The sequence below is a fragment of the Vulpes lagopus genome, chromosome 4 (assembly GCF_018345385.1).
Source record: "Vulpes lagopus strain Blue_001 chromosome 4, ASM1834538v1, whole genome shotgun sequence".
NCBI lineage: Eukaryota > Metazoa > Chordata > Mammalia > Carnivora > Canidae > Vulpes > Vulpes lagopus.
Window position 1 is genome coordinate 85,827,822 of NC_054827.1, and position 19,595 is coordinate 85,847,416.

General features: G+C 33.4%; 1 protein-coding gene across 4 annotated transcripts in view; it reads left to right on the plus strand.

The window, feature by feature from the left end:
* The window catches only part of SSBP2 (single stranded DNA binding protein 2), a 285,052-nt gene that overhangs the window by 250,056 nt on the left and 15,401 nt on the right, over window positions 1–19,595 (plus strand). For all 4 annotated transcript variants that reach the window (XM_041753163.1, XM_041753161.1, XM_041753164.1 and 1 more), the window contains 5 exons: window positions 8,452–8,487; window positions 10,324–10,378; window positions 13,854–13,924; window positions 17,072–17,150; window positions 19,183–19,211. In XM_041753163.1, the coding sequence (XP_041609097.1) occupies window positions 8,452–8,487; window positions 10,324–10,378; window positions 13,854–13,924; window positions 17,072–17,150; window positions 19,183–19,211 (270 nt within the window). The remainder of the gene's footprint in view (window positions 1–8,451; window positions 8,488–10,323; window positions 10,379–13,853; window positions 13,925–17,071; window positions 17,151–19,182; window positions 19,212–19,595) is intronic.

Sequence of the window (19,595 nt, forward strand, 5' to 3'; positions counted from 1 at the left end):
AGAAATGAAAAAGTTTTGAATTCTGTTGACCTTTAGTTTCTATGTACTCTACCTCTTCAGAATTTCATGGACCCGAGCACTGGGGATAGGAGAGTGTATTGTAACAAGTCAGCCACTCTGCATTGCTTTAGCCCCTGAGAAACACTAGGAATTAGGGTAGGAGGTGTGCGTATGAGACCACCACGCAGTGGTCCTTGTGAGTGGCCATTTGACCAGCACACATGCAGTGAAGTAATAGAGTCGCAAACAATCCCTTGTGTTAATGTCTATCACATGTGGATCTGTCTCCCCCTCCCTCAAAGAAATGTGTGTAGGGGAAAAATGGGAAAGGCCACCAGCTTTCTCTTCAGAAAAAGAAAGGGGGTCATCATCCTGAGTTGAGAAAGGCAAAACAGTCCTCTGAAGAATGAATCATTTTGAGAACAAGAAAAAAAAAATCATAAAAAACCTGATGACTTTCTGGCAAAAACATAGGGCTTACATGAAACAAAGCAAAAAGTATTAAAGAGGGATTTCCCCCCCTAATTACTGTTGATTATATCCTAGTGACAATTCATCTGTACTGTTTTGATTTCCAAATTCCTAAGACTTCTTGTCCATGTTTTTTAATTACAAACACTTTTTATTTTGTATCAGTATAAGTAAGTCTCTGGCTCTTTAGGCCCCCATATTAAGGTAGTTGTTTGTTTTGTTTTTGCTGTTTCCAAATATGTTTCGCATACTGGTCTTTATTCTTTTAAATGTTTACATCAGAATAACTTCAGATTTATAGTAGAGTTGCAAAAGTAGCTCAAAGAATTCCCATGTGCCCTTCACCCAGATTCCCAGGTGTTAAAGTAATACCACATTTGCTTTATGATTTCTTCTCTCTGCATATACCTATTTTATCCTGAACCACTTGAGCTGTATTTAAGTTGCTGAAATGATGATCCTTTACCCCCAAATATGTCAGTATCTATTTCCTAAAAGCAAATACATTATCTTTCATTACTACAATAAAAATCAAAATTAGAAAATAAACATTGATGAAATGCTATTTTCTAATCTGCAGACCTCACTCAGATTTCACCAGTTGTCCTTGCAATGTCCCTGGTAACAAAAGAAAATCCCAGTTCACTTGTCACATTTATCCATTGTGCCTTTTGGTATTTAATCTAGGACAGGTTCTCAACTTTTTTTTTTTTTTTGTCTTTCTTAACCTTGCAGGTTTGTTAAATGCAAATCAGTTATTTTGTAGAATGTGCTATAATTTGTTTTTCTCTGATGTTTCCTCATGATTAGATTCAGGTAATACATATTTGGTAGGGATGCCACAGAAGTAGAATGTCGTGATTTTCTCAATGCACTATTTTAGGAAGTGTGTGATGGTGATTTGTCCTGTTGCTTGTAGAGTTAACTCTGATCCCTTAGTTAACGGTGGTGCTTATCAGGTTTCTCTACTGTAAAGTTGGCTGTTTTTCCTCTTGTAATTATTAACTTGTGGAAACCTACACTGAAATGACTGTAAATATCCTCTTCTTCCTTATAATTTCGTCTGCTAGTATCCATTGATGACTCTTGCCCAAATCGTCTTTTGCTATGTTGGTTGTCAAATGGCTGATTTCTAATTCTGTCTTTCCTTCTCCGTTTTTTAGTTGAATCTCTACTATAACAAAGAGGTTTTCTTTCTTCTCCACCCATTCATTCATGTATATCAGATGTACTTATGGACTCTTATTTCATTCAATAGGTTTTTGATGCTAAAATCATTCCAGATTTAGCCAGTAGGAACCCCTTCAAGCTGGATCATTTGTCCTTTTGACGTGTTCCATTATTCTTTGAACACTTGAGGCTCATCTAATATTTTCCCAGTGCTAGTCCTGACACAGCCATGTCTTTAAGAAGCCATGGTTCCTTTTAGTGAAGAGTCATATTTAGAACCCATCAGAGTGATATGACTTCTAGAGCCTCTCAACCGACATAACTAGGATATAGATGTATGTTCATGCACATAACCATACACATCTATATCTTTCTGTATCTACTATATGTATTAAAACCATGAGTATATACCAGTGCTTCAGTTTCAGTCCAACACAGGGTTTATTTTAGACTTTCTACTTTCCACTTCTCTAAAAGCAAAAAGTCTGCCTAACATTATGTACATTATTTATTTATTTGCTTCATCTTTATCAGTCCACAGTTGTGTAATGTAAAAGTATTTTAATCAGAAAAAAATTTTGGCACCCTTTTACATGGAACATAGAAGTAACATTTTTAAGGATAAATTCATATTTTTAGTTCAGAATAGAAGAATGATTTTTACTTTTAACTTCCTTCAACCTGAGCATTACAATATTGGCCTTAGATTCTTATTTGAAAATTTATTTACAAATCCACCAATGATTGTTCCTTTCTTTATATCTTCCAAAGGAACTGTGAACTTGGGTTTACTTTTATGGTACATTCTAATCATTAAGTAGCAAGCACTTTTATTGAAAGTATCTCAATTGTCTTTGTCTGGAGATAATTGATTACAGGGTATAGACAAACAACCAGACTCGTATTCAGAGAATATCACTGGATTATGTATCTGAAAAGTCCAGATATAAATTAGTTTTGGGGCGTATTTGATTCCAAGGGTCCAGATAATGTCATCAGGACCTGGTCTCTATCATTTACCTTTGTTTTCCTTGACAATAAGGCTGTGTGGAAGTCCATATTTATATCCTCAGAGATCTCATTTCAGCACAAAGCTTTATCACTTAAACATAGAAATTGGGAATAACTAACTGAACTAGATTTGTTTAGCTTGAGTCATACACTCATTCGTGAATTATGACCTGAGGTTACAAGCTCTTCAGTCTGGTCAGGGTCACACAGGCCCACTCCCCAAGCCCCACTCAAACCACATGGAAAAATAAGAGGTATGGTTCACCAAAGAAAATTCAAGGAATTGTTAGCAGAACAGGGGTTAAGTAAAAGCTACAAATATCCAACATAGCATTGTATTTATCAACTCACTGATATGACAGTAAAAACAAAGAAGAAATCCCTTTAAGAAAAAAAAATGACAGTCTATCATAGTGATTAAGCCCAAGGGAAATACAAATAGCTGTACAAATATATCCTCATTTTTTTAAAAAGTACTAAAAAGTAATAGAATATTTTCAACTTTACACTGGCATAGCTAATGTCTTGTCATTGCCCTCTTGGGGAGGTTTCTAGTAAGCCAGTGCTTCTAAGGTAGTTTTAAACTTCACAGTTGAAGAAAGCTACTTAACAAAAATGCTACTAACCATTAAAAAAAAACAACAACAACAAAACTTCCAGCTACTCTACTCTTCCCTGCTTCAGTATTACTGTCATGGACATTAGGAGTCAGAATATTTCAGAATATTTAATATATTGGTCACATCTCTTGAATTATCTGTCTAGCTTACCCAGACAGTATATATAGCCCTTAATTTTCTCATCTGACAAAGAATTCTTCTAATTCTGTGATTCTGATCTTTTAGCTCCTTGAGCTTGCTTATCTTCTATATCTGCATTTTCATCTTTCAGCTCATGTTAATGGATATTTTGTATGGCATCTGGAGAGGGGCAGGAGGAGATTAATTACTTTGGGAGAATTTGGACACTAGAGGTGGAAAAAAGCTTGGACAAGAATAAAAGAAGAAATGAAGGAAATGCTTGGAGAAAAATTATTAGCTAAGGGGACCGATTGTCTGGGAAGGCATAGAAGGCAACAAAGCTGGCAGCCCGGGTGGCTCAGTGGTTTAGCACCACCTTCAGCCCAAGGTGTGATCCTGGAGACCTGGGATCGAGTCCCATGTCGGGCACCCTGCATGGACCCTGCTTCTCCCTCTGTCTGTGTCTCTCCCTCTCTCTGTGTCTCTCATGAATAAATAAATAAAATCTTTAAAAAAAAAAAAGCTGTAAAGGGGAAATGAAGGCCATGAGGTAGTCAGGGCTTTTGAATAGAGAAATCTGAACTGTGTCATCTGTGTGGAAGAGAGCTATATTTTAGCCATATATAAAATGGATGTAATAGGGAAATGAAGTTAGGAGATTATAGCAATGGCTTTATAAAATGTTATCAGAACCTGAGGTTAGAGTGGTAATCAAAGGAATGATGGGGATGCATTTCACACATAGAATCAAAAACATTTGCTGACCTTACATTTGGGGATAAAGAGAAAGAAAAAGGAGAGGGTGATATCATGTCTTTGAATCCAGGTATAGAGAGAATAGTAATAACACAAACTCAGCTAGAAATATAAAAGAGAAAAAAAAAAGAAATATAAAAGAAAAGGTTTAGAGGGTAGTGAGCTTTGTTTTGGGATGTTAAATCTTTCGCTTGATTTACTAGAATACTAGATCATTTTCCAGCATAAAATGGAAATGTCGTCAGTTGAAGTTTTATCTCTAGTCCTAATCTCTAATAAGTTCTTGATGTATATTTCTAAATATCTGTTGATCAGATCTACCTCAATGTCTATCAGTGCCTTCAAATTCAACATGTTGGATATTTCCCCAGACTTGTCCCCTTTCCTGAATTCTCTACGTATAAATTAGTAGCACCATTATTCACCCACTCACCAAGCTGGAAACCTAGGAATTGCCTTAATTTTGGCCTTCTCTTGTCCACCACACCTAATTTGTCACCATGCCCTGCCGAGGACGTTTGTGAAAAGTCTTTTAAATCTTCTTACTCCAATTTACCTTGATCAGCACTGCCTAGAACACTATCACCTCTTGCCTCAACCTTTTGCAATAGACTCCTAACTTGTATTCATATTCCATGTTACGTCTAGGGTTATCTTACTAAAATATAAATTTGAACATGGTCTCTCTAAAACCAGTGACTCCATATTTCCTACAGCAGAAACTCATTTACAGTCTGACCATATATGCTTATCATTTATTTCAATTTCCTTTAAGTACCACACTGTACCAGCTGTATACGATTATGTACCATTTCCCTAATAAACTATATACTGTCATTTTTTTTTCCTTCTTTTTTCTTTCCCTTCTTTCCTTTCTTCCTTCCTTCCTTCCTTCCTTCCTTCCTTCCTTCCTTCCTTCCTTTAAGGTTGATCGTTCTCTTTGTCTTTCTGGTGGTCACTTATTCTCTGTAAGTCAGCTACCCAGCTCGAATGTCTTCTGTACCCACATAATTCTTCTAACTATATTATTATATTTTCTGTCTCTCACACTAGGCTGTCAGATGCTACTGGTAACATTCAAGAGCACAGGTTTAGTAAAGTGCTGCTAGGCGTATAAGCCTAAATGTTCTTTTTCTTTTAATGAGAGCATGAAAGAATTTGAAGTAGAAACAATGAGTATAAGTCAAAATTAAAGAACTTTGACAGGACACTAATGGAAAGCAATTGAACTAGATAAGGTAATAAATTTAGTATTTTTATTTATTTTTATATTATTATTTCTTAAAGATTTTATTTATTTATTCATGAGAGACACACTACAGAGAGAGGCAGAGACACAGGCAGAGGGAGAAGCAGCCTCCATGCAGGGAGCCCTATGTGGGACCCGATCCCGGGACTCCAGGATCACGCCCTGAGCCGAAGGCAGATGTGCTTAACCACTGAGCCGCCCAGGCTTCCCAAATTTAAGTATTTTTAAGTGTTTATTGTATTTAACTGTGTTTGAAAGAATCACGAAGAGGGAGAAATTTAAAAAGGAGCAAGGACTTAGGAGAATGAGGTGGTTGGAAGGAACTAGCTCTGGAAACAAACAGAAATAATATCTTTTTTCCACCTGGATGAATGGATAAAAATTTTAATTATAAATATGGAGTGTTGAGTTGAAGATGAAGGTGTATAGCAAGAATTTGATAGCTTTAACATATGACAACAGGGCAGACTAGCAACTCAGGATGTTATAATCACCATGAGAGCCCTCTCACAAAAGTCAATTGTTAATTATGCAGGATTTTTTGAGCTAATTGTTAAATCATTGGTAGCTTGAAATCTTCCATGTGGGAATATTCACACCACATAAATTGGCAAATGCTACAGATTGGGACTTTTTTCTCCCACAGTTTGTTGAGTTTACTGCTACACCACTAAAATGCTTCAGGGAAAAATAAAAAAAAATAAAAAAAATAAAATGCTTCAGGGCTTCCATGAAAGCCAAGCCAAAATGCTTCCAGATATTAGTGAAGACTAGGTTGAAATAGGAGAACATGATTGTATTTTGGGACTTGTCCCTTCCTTTGTATTTCTCTCCTGGAAATCTCTACTGTGAAACAGAAAAGGTGGTCAGGCGGTGATCAAAGAGATGGAAATTAACAAAGTAGGCTTTAGGATAATGAATTTAAAATATTTGAGAGAGAAACAAAATGCTGACAGTGGCGTGGGGAGGGGCAGAGGCATTTTAGTAGGAAACTAATAGAGAAATAATGGACTTAATAAACATGGAGAAATTGTGTTGGAAGGAGATTCTGATTGGAATATAAAATAATATCTGTGAGTGTCCTAAGGAATAAGAAGGATGTCAGGCAAGAGAGTCATTTAGATCTCTGTGTAAAGAGTTCTAGGATGAAAAAAAAAAAGTTCTAGGATGTAGCCATATGCACAAATGGAGGAAAGGGGGAAGTATATTATAAAGTGAAGGAAAGCAGCGAAGTATAAATTCCAAAGATTTATTTGAATTCAGAGCTTGAACTCCTGCAGGGCTTAAACTCACGACCCTGAGATCAAGAACTGAGCTGAGATCAAGAAGTCAGATGCTTAACCACCCAGGCGCCCCTAAGTTCCAAAGATTTAAAGAATGGTTAGATCATATTTTGAAGTTGATAAAGAATGATGGCATGCAAGAGAGAGAGGCAGAAGAACATAGACCCGATGTTAAAGTTATAAGGAGATGAAAACTGGAGCCAAAAGATAAGTTTGTGATTTGGAGAGAGCAAATGCACATATTTAAAATAATAAGAAGCAGAAGATGGATGGATGGTAGATCATGAACCAAAAGGGGCCCAGGAGAGCAAAGTTGTATTCAACCACTGAGTTTAGTAAATGTACTGGCCATCAAGATCTCAGTACCCCGGGATGCCTGGGTGGCTCAGCGGTTGAGTGTCTGCCTTGGGCTCAGGGAAGGACCCTAGAGTTCCAGGATGGAATCCAACATCGGGGCTCCCTGCAGGGAGCCTGCTTCTCCCTCTGCCTGTGCCTCTGCCTCTCTCTGTGTTTTTCATGAATAAATAAATAAAATCTTTAAAAAAAATCTCAGTACTGCTAGTAGAAGTAATCCTCATCATTAGTGTTGCTGGGTAGGTTGGTAATGACCATCCACAGGGCTGAATTACCCATAGGCAGACCAAGCAGGGGCCTCGGAGGCATGTGGTCCGTGCTTAAAGCTAAGCATGGACACCAAACAAGGAGAGAATTTTCAGATAATATTAAATATTTCCTCTCAAAGAATTATTCATCAAAGGAAAATCATAACTTTGTTATACTTCCTTCTTCTTGCTTTATAGTTTCATATTATTTTTATGTTTAATTATATGGAAGGTGTTGAGATAGAGTGAGGGTTTAAAGTAAAGATATTATCATCTTTTCACTACTCTATTGGTCCATTTCTGGCTGTCTCCCTCAAAGAAGGTAGTAGTTTATTGGCCTTTTCCAGAATAATGCAAAAATATCTCCTCTGGATGTGCAGAATTTTCATGCAAGTGAACTAGTGAGCTACTGTGAAAAAAGAAAATATTTGGATTTAGCTCTCTTTATTAATATTCCACACTCAAAGGCTTAGTTTTAAGTATCTGTTTTATAGTTTTCATTTCTTAAATTATGACAACAATGTTGTATTAATGCTCTGTAATCTCTAAAAAAGAGTTTGGTTAAGAGCTTGATTTAGAAGAGAAAGAATTTGTTACCCATATCTGATCGCTATAAATTATCTTTTTACATTTATTTATTTATTATATTATTTTCTAGTAGCTAATTAGAAAAGAAAGGGGGAAACATGAGGTCTGTAGATAAAGTATTGACCCATATCACATGAATGTAGTAGCCTAAAACCTATCTTAAAAATAACAATAATGTACTCCAGAATGCACATAAGTTAGGAGTTGCATCTGTAAAAGCTATTAATTTGAAAACTCTGGTTTCTGGTTTTTAGCTGCACAAATATATATCTTTCTAATTACAGAATAAGTGCCATTAGTATCAAGCAGTGAGTACAGCTGCCCTGAAACCAGTATAACTTGAGGCTGTAATTCCATCTAAATTCCTCTTGACCTAAATTTACTCTTTTTTATAAATTTAAATTTATGTTGCATTTATTCATTTTTCTAGCACTCTATAGTTATAAATGCCTTTATTCTTCAGCATCCTTTGTGATACATTTTAAAACTTGATAAAAGTCAGAAAATAGTTCATTTTAGGTAAGTCTCCATACTGTCACATGAATCAAAATATATATTTCTTTGTCCTGTTCATGTTCCAGATACCATACTCTTCAGCATCTCCTGGGAATTATGTAGTAAGTACATTTGGGATTGTTTGCTCATAAGATTTGATGTTATGTTTTATTTGGGCAATGAAATAGTTGTCCAGATGTTAAGAAGAGCCCCTGTGTATTGGCCAAGAAGTGAACATCTGATATGTATTGAGTTTTTCGTCTGCCAACCTCACTACATATGTTGATATTCATTAGTGAAACAGTTATCAATCTGGCCAAAATTGCCCTGAGTACTGTGTTTTACTACAACATATGTTTCTGTAAACCAATACAATACACTGTGTCCAATCATGAAGAAAGCCATCCCAAGTTACACAATGATAAGCTTGAATTTGCAGTTCTCCCGAAGAATAATCTACATCCCTTCCCTCACCCCACTCACCACACTCAAAGTTTAGGAAGACATTAAACTTTTTCCCCCAATCATAAAGAGAATCAGAATAATGACCAGTGATTGGGAGTGAGTGGGGAGGCGGGGGGACTTTTAAGGGATTTTTTCTTAAAAGAAAAGAATTAAGAAATTGAAAACACTTATTTTTCTTCTTACTATTATTTAGTACATGTTAAAATTTTCCACTAATTCATACACACGTCAAGTCAAATTAACAGGTCTTACACGAGTTCTTGAACTTTCAAATGACTTTTTCACCATCATCACATTATAATCCTTGCTATGTCTCGGGGTGACCATGGAAGATAAATTGTTATATTTAGGAGTAAATGCCTACCAGAAGAGCAAAGATAAAATGATAAAAAGGAAAATCTTTCCTAAAGAAATTTTGGAGGTGGCAGCTAACTGGGGTAGGAAAAAAAGGAGGTCTGAAGATCGATGAGCATTTTACTCTCCGTAGAAATAATGTTTTATGAGCATAGTAAAAAGCACACACTGTTTTTGGATCTGTGAACTTAGGGCTCAATGTCCCCTTAACCTGTACAAACTAAGAAAGCCTCACTTTTTTTCACATTCACTATGAAGCAAAAATGAAAGTAAGAAGATGTGGGTAGAACCTGTTTTTTTTCCTAAATCACTTGAGAATAAGCCTAATATATAGTTTAATGAATTTATTTGAAAGGAAATTTAAATTATTTTTTAAATATTATATATATCATTTGAAATAATTAGTGGGCTGTGTCTCTACATTCAGAATGAAGTACAAATGTATCCACTTAGTAATTTATCCAGATTAATTACTGTACATCTGAAAAATTCTAAAACCCTTTGCCTGAGTTATCCATTTTGGTTGTCTGAAATAACTGAATTAACCTTAGAATCACCTAATTTCCATTTCAGATCGATTAGTAACCCACAGCATTAGTCAGCACTGCCTCCCATTTCTAATTGTTGTGAGAGCAGAAGGTTCAATGCTCTGGAAATGTTATAGTTGATACCAATAGAGAAAGAAATAGCATCAGTGTATTTTTTTAAACATATGAATATCTTTGAGTTTTTAGCTTTCTATAAAAAAAATCATGATACAAAACATAAGAAAATTATAATAAACTAAATCACAGATATACATGAATGATTCTGTTTTATGGATTTGTAAAGGCCCCAATAAATGGTTTCTCCTTTACCTCATTATACCTGATGTGATTAAGTCATGAATAATAAATCAGTGTTAAAGGCTCATTGTTTTTGGAAACTTGTCAAAACAGTCTCAACATATTTAAGCTAAATTATATTTGCATAATATTGAAATGATTGTACATTCAAAGAAAATAAATTATGGAGAAAATATATTTCCTTTGTGATTTTCAAATTGGATTATTATAGATAAGTCTAACTTTTCTTCTGTTTTTCCTTATATTGTTTCATGAAATGCCTTATTTTTACTGAAATTTTGTATAATTATTTAGGGTCCTCCAGGAGGTGGAGGGCCACCAGGAACACCCATCATGCCTAGTCCAGCAGGTATTGTAATCACACTAGCCACATGGGCATTTGATTATTAGAATAAATTACAAAATATAAAAATTGTTATGATGGAAGGTTAGTAATATTCATTATCTCATTGATGGTAACAGAAATAGACAACAGGGAGCAAGTGGGAAGAAACAGGGTTCTTCAATAACTATTGTCCAATTACTTTAAGCATGTAGAAAATTCCTGTTGTGTGGGTAGCAGATACAATCAGGATGCAGATGGTGTTAATCTATATGAATTGCCCAATAATTTATCTGACAAAAGGATTCCCTGAGACTGTGAAAAAAAATCTAAATCTCACAACTTAAAAAATTCTGCATAAGTGACACATGAAATACATAGATCCATTAGGTTTAATCAGACCCACCATTATCTTACCAACATGGCTGTAGATATGCTTACACATCTGTATGTATATATATTAGCTAAACATCACTATGTAGTGGAAGGGGTATTTTTTTTTTTTGTTTTAATCTTGGTAAACTAAAATGTCTCAATATTTCTATAATCATTTCATAGGAAGATTTTAAATAGTTTTGTCCTTTCTTTTTGAGACTTTATTATAGACTATTAAATGTGTTGTTTCTTGAAGACTGTAATGGTGGGAGTTTACTGTGGGACAGCCCTCCTTAAATGGCTCTGACAACACCTATCAAGTGCCAGGAAAAAGTTCACACCACTTGCTTCTATAATCCTTCTATGAGAAATGATTAGAGACACAACCTAAGATTTATATAGAGGGATACTCATTTGTTGTGGTTAGTACTGAAATAGCAGATACAACCTTCAAACCTAATGCAATTTTAGTGAAGTTAATAAATTAGTTTTTATGGAATATTATGTAGTCATTAAAATTATTATCAAAGAATTTTTAATAACATGGAGAATAAATGTTCATGATTCAGTACAATATGATCCCAATTTTATTTTAAAAAATATATAACACAGAAATGTAGAAAGTAGAAAACAAAGAAATAGGCTAGGACAGTGTTAAAATAGATGGGAAAGTTTTATAATTAGGAAAAATTTTTAATCATGTTGCACTGTTCAATCCATATGTTCTTAGCTGGATTGTTGAAATCTAAGATGTATGGGAGCATGAAATTAAATATCACTAATTCTACCAATAAATAGTCATTTTTAAGTTTTGAATCTTTAATTTTGAAAAACCATCAATTTGATAATTAACACAAAGTTTTGCTTTGCTTCACTAACTCTTTGGATATTATCATAAACATTTCATGGATTTCTGTCCTCAGAACATCTTCACTGAAGTGAAACAGAGTTCATTCAAGATAGAATTATGTGAATTGAACATCTTGCCCACATTTGCATTCTTGTATGGTGAAATTAATGTTTAATTTATGAAGATAGCATATGATTAATAACCACTGCACTACAATTTAAGAGAAATTTTTTGGAGAAACCACTAAACTTTGCAGTTGATATGTAATCTGATTACACTTTATCCTCTCAAGCCAGAAATTGCACCAGTATGTCTTCCTAGCCTTGTGTGTACTCCTGCGGATGCATCCTTTTCACAGTCATTCCTCCAATATGAAGCCAATACCCTCCCCGCAAAAAATAGGTTCCAGAATCTATAAAGTTTTTCTGTATATAAAAAGATGTCAGTTGTATTCTAGAAAATGCCAACCTTATTCCTCTCCATGTTTTTTAGATGAAATTATGTTTTTGATTGGTATTAAAAGCAATGCATTTATTTATCCTTTTGCATATTTAAAATATACAGCACATTTCCTTTCCAAATTAATTACTAAAATCAGTTAAATAAAATTAGTAAGGCTAATAAAGATGAAAAGCCATTTGAAGATTTCCTACGTTTAAGAAGCAGTCCAGGATTTCTGAAAGATACGTTTTTATAGGATTAAAGTATATCCCATTAGTTAAATCTCAGTCAGCAGATATTTATTGTGTGTGGCACACAGTATAAGACATGGTCCCTTTCCTTCTCTCAATGAACTTATTATAACCTTGTTGGAAGCAGGACAAGAATAAGACAAAATATTAACTAGAATGCAAAGGAGAATTCAATGATAGGAGAGCATTCATGAATTTGGAAATGGCAGAAAACAAAATTTCATGTAAGAGGTAACATTTGCAGTGGATCTGGAGTCGTGAGTAGAATTTCAGTAGATCAAGGCTGGGAAGAAGATACTTGGAGGAAGTAAGAACAAAAATACAGAGATTCAGAAGGTTGGTCATATGCAGGAAAGAACAAGCAGCTTGGGTTGACAGGAGTATAATGGACGTAAGGATGTAAAAATAGCTAAGGCCACATGAGTTGATGGGGACCTTAGTACAAACAAGATCTGAGGTGGGCATCTCAGCATTTTCAGCGGAATGATCTATTAGTCTAGATGGGAAAATAATATTTATATTCATGAATCACTGTACACTAACAACCAATAAACAACATCTAACTTACTCTCTAAGTAGTACACACTAAAATAATAAACTTTTTAAGATCTACTAAGCAATCTCAAAATAAAAGGAAAAGGAGTTGCCCATTTCTTGCTCTAAGGTTTATTGCCATGAGAAAGCAAATGATTTTTATCTCCTGCCTTGTATCAGTACAAGAAATTTGAAACATATTCTTTTTCAGAATAGTGAGGCTTAATACATTATATTTAAGAAAACTATAATTATGAGAAAATAGAAAACCATTTCCTGAATGTAAAATATTTGGCCTTTCACTCTAGGGTAATACATGATAAAAACACATGTACTCAGAGACTTAATTAGAAATAGCTCATAGATATGAAATGTAAATTTTTTAAAATATAAAATGTAACATATTTTTATATGGATATGTACTATAGTCATTTTTACTATAATGTATCAAGAATAAAATGAATGAAAAAAATTTTATTAAAAGTCGTACTGGAAGAAACTGACTTTTACTTCAAGCAAGAGAAATTGTCATTCCAATTGTATAGTCTTATCCTATTCTCTTTCGTTTAGAATGAAGCCAGGATATTGCACCAGCTATTAATAATTATAAGATAAACTATTTTTAAAATTGGTGTATAAGAAGCCTAAGGAAATAATGAAAAGCTACTGAATCTGAATTTTAAGAGATTCTTTTGTTATACTTGTACATATAAATTGTTTAGTGAAATCTAAAAGTATCCATGTTTTTTTAAAAAAAGAAAGACTTTCCTGTAATTTTTTAGATTTTTAAAGTAATGCTCCTTCTGAACTGAATTATTCAAGGGATTACTCCCTAATATAGTAGGTAAATATTCCCATTTACAACCTCAGAATGATAATTTCTGAGTTGGAAAATGACTTACAAGTATTTGTTTCTGAACATTAGTAATGACTATTTCAAGTGCTAGCTATTAATATGTATATGAATGTAGATCATCTTTGATTATTACTTTGTGTTGACTTGGGTGACAATTATAAAGAAAGATGTTAATTAAGTAATATTTTGTTTCAGATTCAACCAACTCTGGAGACAACATGTATACTTTAATGAATGCAGTACCTCCTGGACCTAACAGGCCTAATGTAAATATGAATTTTTAATAAATTTTCGAATGTATTTGAAGGCTCAAACTAAGTCCACTCCATTTCCTAGGTACCACTTAAGCTTTCTATTTTCCAGAAACTTATCAGATATTCCCAAAAATCAAATCCTTTCTATGTTCTGCGTTAAAAAAAAACATAATACATAAAATGTATAACAAAAGATTTTGTAGCAATCCCTAGGTACCACTTAAGCTTTCTATTTTACTACCCAGAAACTTATTAGATATCCCAAAAAAATCAAATCCTTTCTATGTTCTAGGTTAAAAAAAAACATAATACATAAAATGTATATAACAAAAGATTTTGTATCAGTATAACTTAAATGTAAAGCTGAACCTAATCAATTATAAAATGTTGGTGTGTAGTTTTATCTCAAATTTTACATACTTATTAATACTATTTGAAAATGATAGGTAATATATAATCATTTATACTAACCTCAGTTTTAGCATCACCAATTTTTGCATTATGGTTGTTTCTTTTATCCTGATAAACTTGAAATAAATTAGGAAGTTGGATATACTTGTTTTTCTTTAGAGTTTTGAAATCTGGAATTTAAATATGGAAATGAGGCAGTTCTACATAAAGAATTTGGGTGTTCTTAATAAAGCATATGGTTGTGATTTTTCCACACTTAGAAAAGTATTAATTTATAAGACTACATATTAACAAAAATATAACAGGATGGTTAATATGCAGATATATGAATATAAGATTGCTAGGATTAAATAAAAATAAGAATTCCACAAAAAAGGAATTTTCCAGAATTATACCAAAAAACAGGAATGAAATAATTATTATAATTGAGCTTCCTAGCAGTAAAGGCAACAAATCTAACCACTATAGTATGATACTTGAAAAATGGCCAGTCCAAATTGAAGTTTGTTGGGACACCTGAGTGGCTCAGCAGTTGAGCTCCTGCCTTTGGCTCAGGGCGTGATCCCAGATTCCCCGGTTCGAGTTCCCCTCGGGCTCCTTGCTTGGAGCCCTCTGCCTGTGTCTCTGCCTCTCTCTCTGTGTCTCTCATGAATAAATAAATAAAATCCTTAAAAAAAATTGAGGTTTGAGGTTTGTTGTAAATATAAAATATGCACTAGGCTTTGAGGAGTTAGTATGAAAAAAATAATGTAAAGTATTTCATTAAAATTTTCATACTGACTACATGTTGAAATGATCATTTTGATAAGTTGGATAAATAAAATATATTATTAAAATTAACTTGACCTGTTTCTTTTTACTTTTTAAAGATAGCTGCTAGTAAATCTAAATTTACTTACATAAGTTTGCATTTGCAGCTTGCATATTATTTCTGTTAAGCAATACTGCCTTCAGTTATCACTCTTCTCTTTATATAATCAAATAAATTGGCTTTCAGGAAAAAAGAAACAATTTCCTATCAATAATGTCTGAAAGGTTTTTCCATAGCACTCTTAACGAACATTGAATAGAATAATGAACAATGCTCATTTTAGAAATTCAGCAAAAACATACAGAAAACAATTCATAGTACAATTTCGTATTTTAGAACTTGATATTTGATATGGAGGGAGTGAGAGAGGAAACCCAGAGCATATGGTACTGAAGACATTTCTGTGGGCAGCTAAGCCGACATCATCCAAGTATGTCCCATTCTGGTCCTTTAACTCGACGCAAAGATAAGAGATCCAAGAAAAGTAGAAGCTGAACATGTCACTTTTTCAAATGTCATTCATCTCTGCCAGAGGTAGTAAAAGCAAATGCCTGCTGAGGGCTAGCACTGCAGTTTTCTGTGCTTCAAGCATATATACCAGTAGTCTTCATATCTTTGAAAACACTGTAGGACCCAGATAAAAGGACCGAACCAAGTTAGTTCAGGGGGTTTTGGCCTTACCAGCACAAATTTCTCAGCCCAGATCTAAACTATGGTTTTGGCAAAAGCTGAATAAAATATTAAGTTCAAAGTTAATTTCTTTAAGCTACTGTTTGAGGTGTGTGTGTATTCATTCTAAGTTGTTTACTGAAAATCAGTCTGTGTACTTTAAGCAACAAAATTTTAAGCAACAGAATTGGCATTATATCTTGGGAAAATGTATAAGCATGTAGTTTTATGATCCCAGTGATGGAAAGCCATCTTACCTCCAAACAAATAGAGATAGGTAGATATAGATACAGATTATAGATTATATACAGTTACATGTTGTCTGCTGAGGGCAGTTGTTTTTCTCCCAAAATCCTGTGTGATTAATAAACACCACCACCCCATCTACACACATAAATACACACATACGCACACACCACATTCAGTATTCTGTACCATACAACATGGAAGAGATGCTTTTGGCATGGGAAATTTTGAGAGCAAGTGTTTTTCAATAGGCTCTTTTAACTGTAAACGTAAGATAATTATAGATAACTTGTTTTCAGACTGGGTTTAGATTTCCTCAGGAGTATTCTGAGGAGATAAGGAAAAGACTGAATGGGCAGGCCATGGCCTCTCCACGTGCTCTACCACAGTATGTCAGTTCACATCTGTTTTGTGCTGGGCTTCCAACTGAAAATAAAATAATCCCACTACTTTAAAGAATGTTAACTATAACTGCTGTAGAATGTCCAATTGTCATTGAACTGACATAGTTGAGACTGCCAAGAATTAACTATATTGAACTGTCCCCAAGGAGCTAAATGTATTTAACCTGCAAGATGAAATTATTTATTATGTTCATTTGAACAAAGATACATTGTCTGCTAAGAAAAATGTTAATGTTGGCATAAAAACGTTAAATTATTCTTATTAATAAGCCAATACTTTTAGCAGCTTCTTAAGAATCATCTCTAGTTTATAATAGTAAAATCTGTCAAGAGCATAGAAGAGAATGTTTATCTTCTCATTTGCACTGAAATGTATGTGCTTTCTAGTTGAGAATATCTGCAGAGAAATCGGGATATGAGTGAGGATTAGCCTAAAGGTGGTATGAAGGAAGTAGGGCAGTCCAGTTTGAGAATCTATAGGCTGGAAAAAACCTCCATGACTTGAAAATGAAAATAAGTTGTGGCATTATCTTCTAATGTTAAAGAAAGGTATTGTAACATTGAGATAAACAGTTGTTTTCAACGTGGTCATAGTAATTTTCTTCATTTTTTAAATAGTTTCCAATGGGCCCCGGGTCAGATGGCCCCATGGGTGGATTAGGAGGAATGGAGTCACATCACATGAATGGCTCTTTAGGTAAGGATATTGAGTTTAATGTTTAGAAATCAAAACAAAACCTTAATTCTACATAGTGGATATTGCAGTTTACAAAGTGCTTTTGTGCACAGGAATTTATTTTAAAATATTTCAACTTTCACTGACTATTTTACAGTATATTAGTCATGATGACAGGAGATCATTTGAAAATCAGAAGTGTCAAATTGTTCTTAGTTCTTATTCACAAGTGTCTAACATATCAAAATCTGAGTGTTTTTTTGTAAAAGAGATACTGCTGTTCTGGGCACATAATCATACATCCCTCACCTGGAGGACTACAGTATCTTCCCAACTGGTTTGTCTCCAAAGGTCTACAGACACAGTCTCAGAGGAATTTATGTTCTCTGCAAGAATTTCTTAAGTTTGTTTTTGTTTTTTAATGTTTATCTCTTTTAAAAACAAAATTGGCAATCATATTCTGAATAATCTGAACAATTCTCTTAATTTAAGAGAGAACACTGGCACATACTCTGCATTCGTGATAAAGCTGAGTTCTAGGACTGTGACTAGTGGTTGGAAACATACTTCATAAATGATGCCTTCTTACCAAATGAAGCCAAATATCTTCAAGATGAACAAAAAGTTTCACTATAGTGAGGAATAGAGATAAGTGGCGCCTACCTGACTAGGCCACACAGTACACCGTATGTACAGGCAGACCAAATGCAAAACCAAAACCAAAAATTTATTGGTTTATGCATTTATTTTGTTTTATATATGTTTAAGTAACATTATCAGAAACTAAAAGTTGACACTGAGGGTAGAGGCTTATGATAATTTTTTTTTCTTTTGGAAAGGGACCACCTTTTACTTAGGTTGGAGTAACTATTCCTGTAACAGGTTATACACAGATTTCAGGACTCCACCCAAATGCCATCCTCTGAGACTTTGAAAAGCTGTGTAACTTCAATAATCAAGAAATTATTTGCAACACATTGATAGGCTTTTGAGCTTTTAAGGTCCATACTTATTTTACATACATTTATATTTTGCCTAGATTTCAAAATCTCCAATTCTGGTAGCCACTAGCCATGGGTGACTAATTTTAACTTAAAATTAAATAAAATGTGAAGTTTACTTCCTCACTTGCACTGCCACATATCAAATGTCAATAGCCACACATAGCTAATGGTTACCATAATGAACAGCATAGAGAAACATCTCCATCATCACACAAAGCTCTACTGGTTAGCACTATTCTAGAACTTTATTTTTTAATTTATTGCAATATAATTCATTTTCCAATCCTTTAATTTATAAAATTATTCAAAAGAAAGGACGATATTTGGTCATAGTTAGAAGATTTTCAGTAATATTATTCTCTAGGATAGAAATTAGTATTGATTGTTCACTTCTCCCAAGAATCAACATAAAATTACAGTATTATTTTAAATAATATTGTAATTTATGAATCAACATAAAATTACAGTATATTTTGAAGACATTCTTACTTTTGATGTATCAGCATGAATATTGATTGCTGTCAAATTTTTAATATTATTAAAAATTCTTTGCTTTGGTTATTATAGTAAAATATGGCTCAGAATAGTATTAGATATTATTGCAGATGTCCATCTTATATTTTATCAAATTTAGAAGCATAATTTTAGAAAATATATTTATCTCTCTCTTGCTCTCTCTATATATACATACACATATGTACATACATTTTAAAAATTGGAATTGAATAGGATTAATAAGTGATCTAATATTTCATTTTCAGGAATTTATGATAACAATAGTTTCCTTCATCCTGCCAAAACTAAACAAAAAAAGATGATTGGGAGCTAGAGATACAACTCATCCTTTCATTTGCCATCAGATGATACTTATTTACCGTACAGTATAAGAGAAAAGAAATTTTTTAAGATTAAAACTTTTTAAGATTAAAAAATTCAGGAGATTTATAATGGAAAATACAAAGAGTGTACTGTTTTTATTTATGTTAGAGAAATAATTTATACATGAAATCATTATCTAATAAAGATTTTCTTTTCATATTTTGTTTCAGGCTCAGGAGATATGGATAGTATTTCCAAGGTGAGTATTATATATTGTCTATGTTGTTTTGTATTTGTATTTTATTCCACATGGAACTCTTATTAAGATTATTAGAATAATCCTATGAATTTTGTTCTTGAACAAGCATTTGAAAGTAGAGGTCCAGATATAACTAAGTGAAAGTTAAAAATATCAATGCATATAATAAGAAAGGGTAAAATTAGTTTTTTAACATGGTAAGATGCATTTACAGGACATACTATATACATAATTAATTGATACCCCAGTAAAACCAATTTAATTACCTTTATGATGTCACTTATTTATAAAGCAAATGGACGTAGTGTAGATAATCTTTTGAAAATGTAAAGAAGTTTAGAGCAAAATAATAAGAGGCAAATTTGAAAAAGTTGTTATATGCTA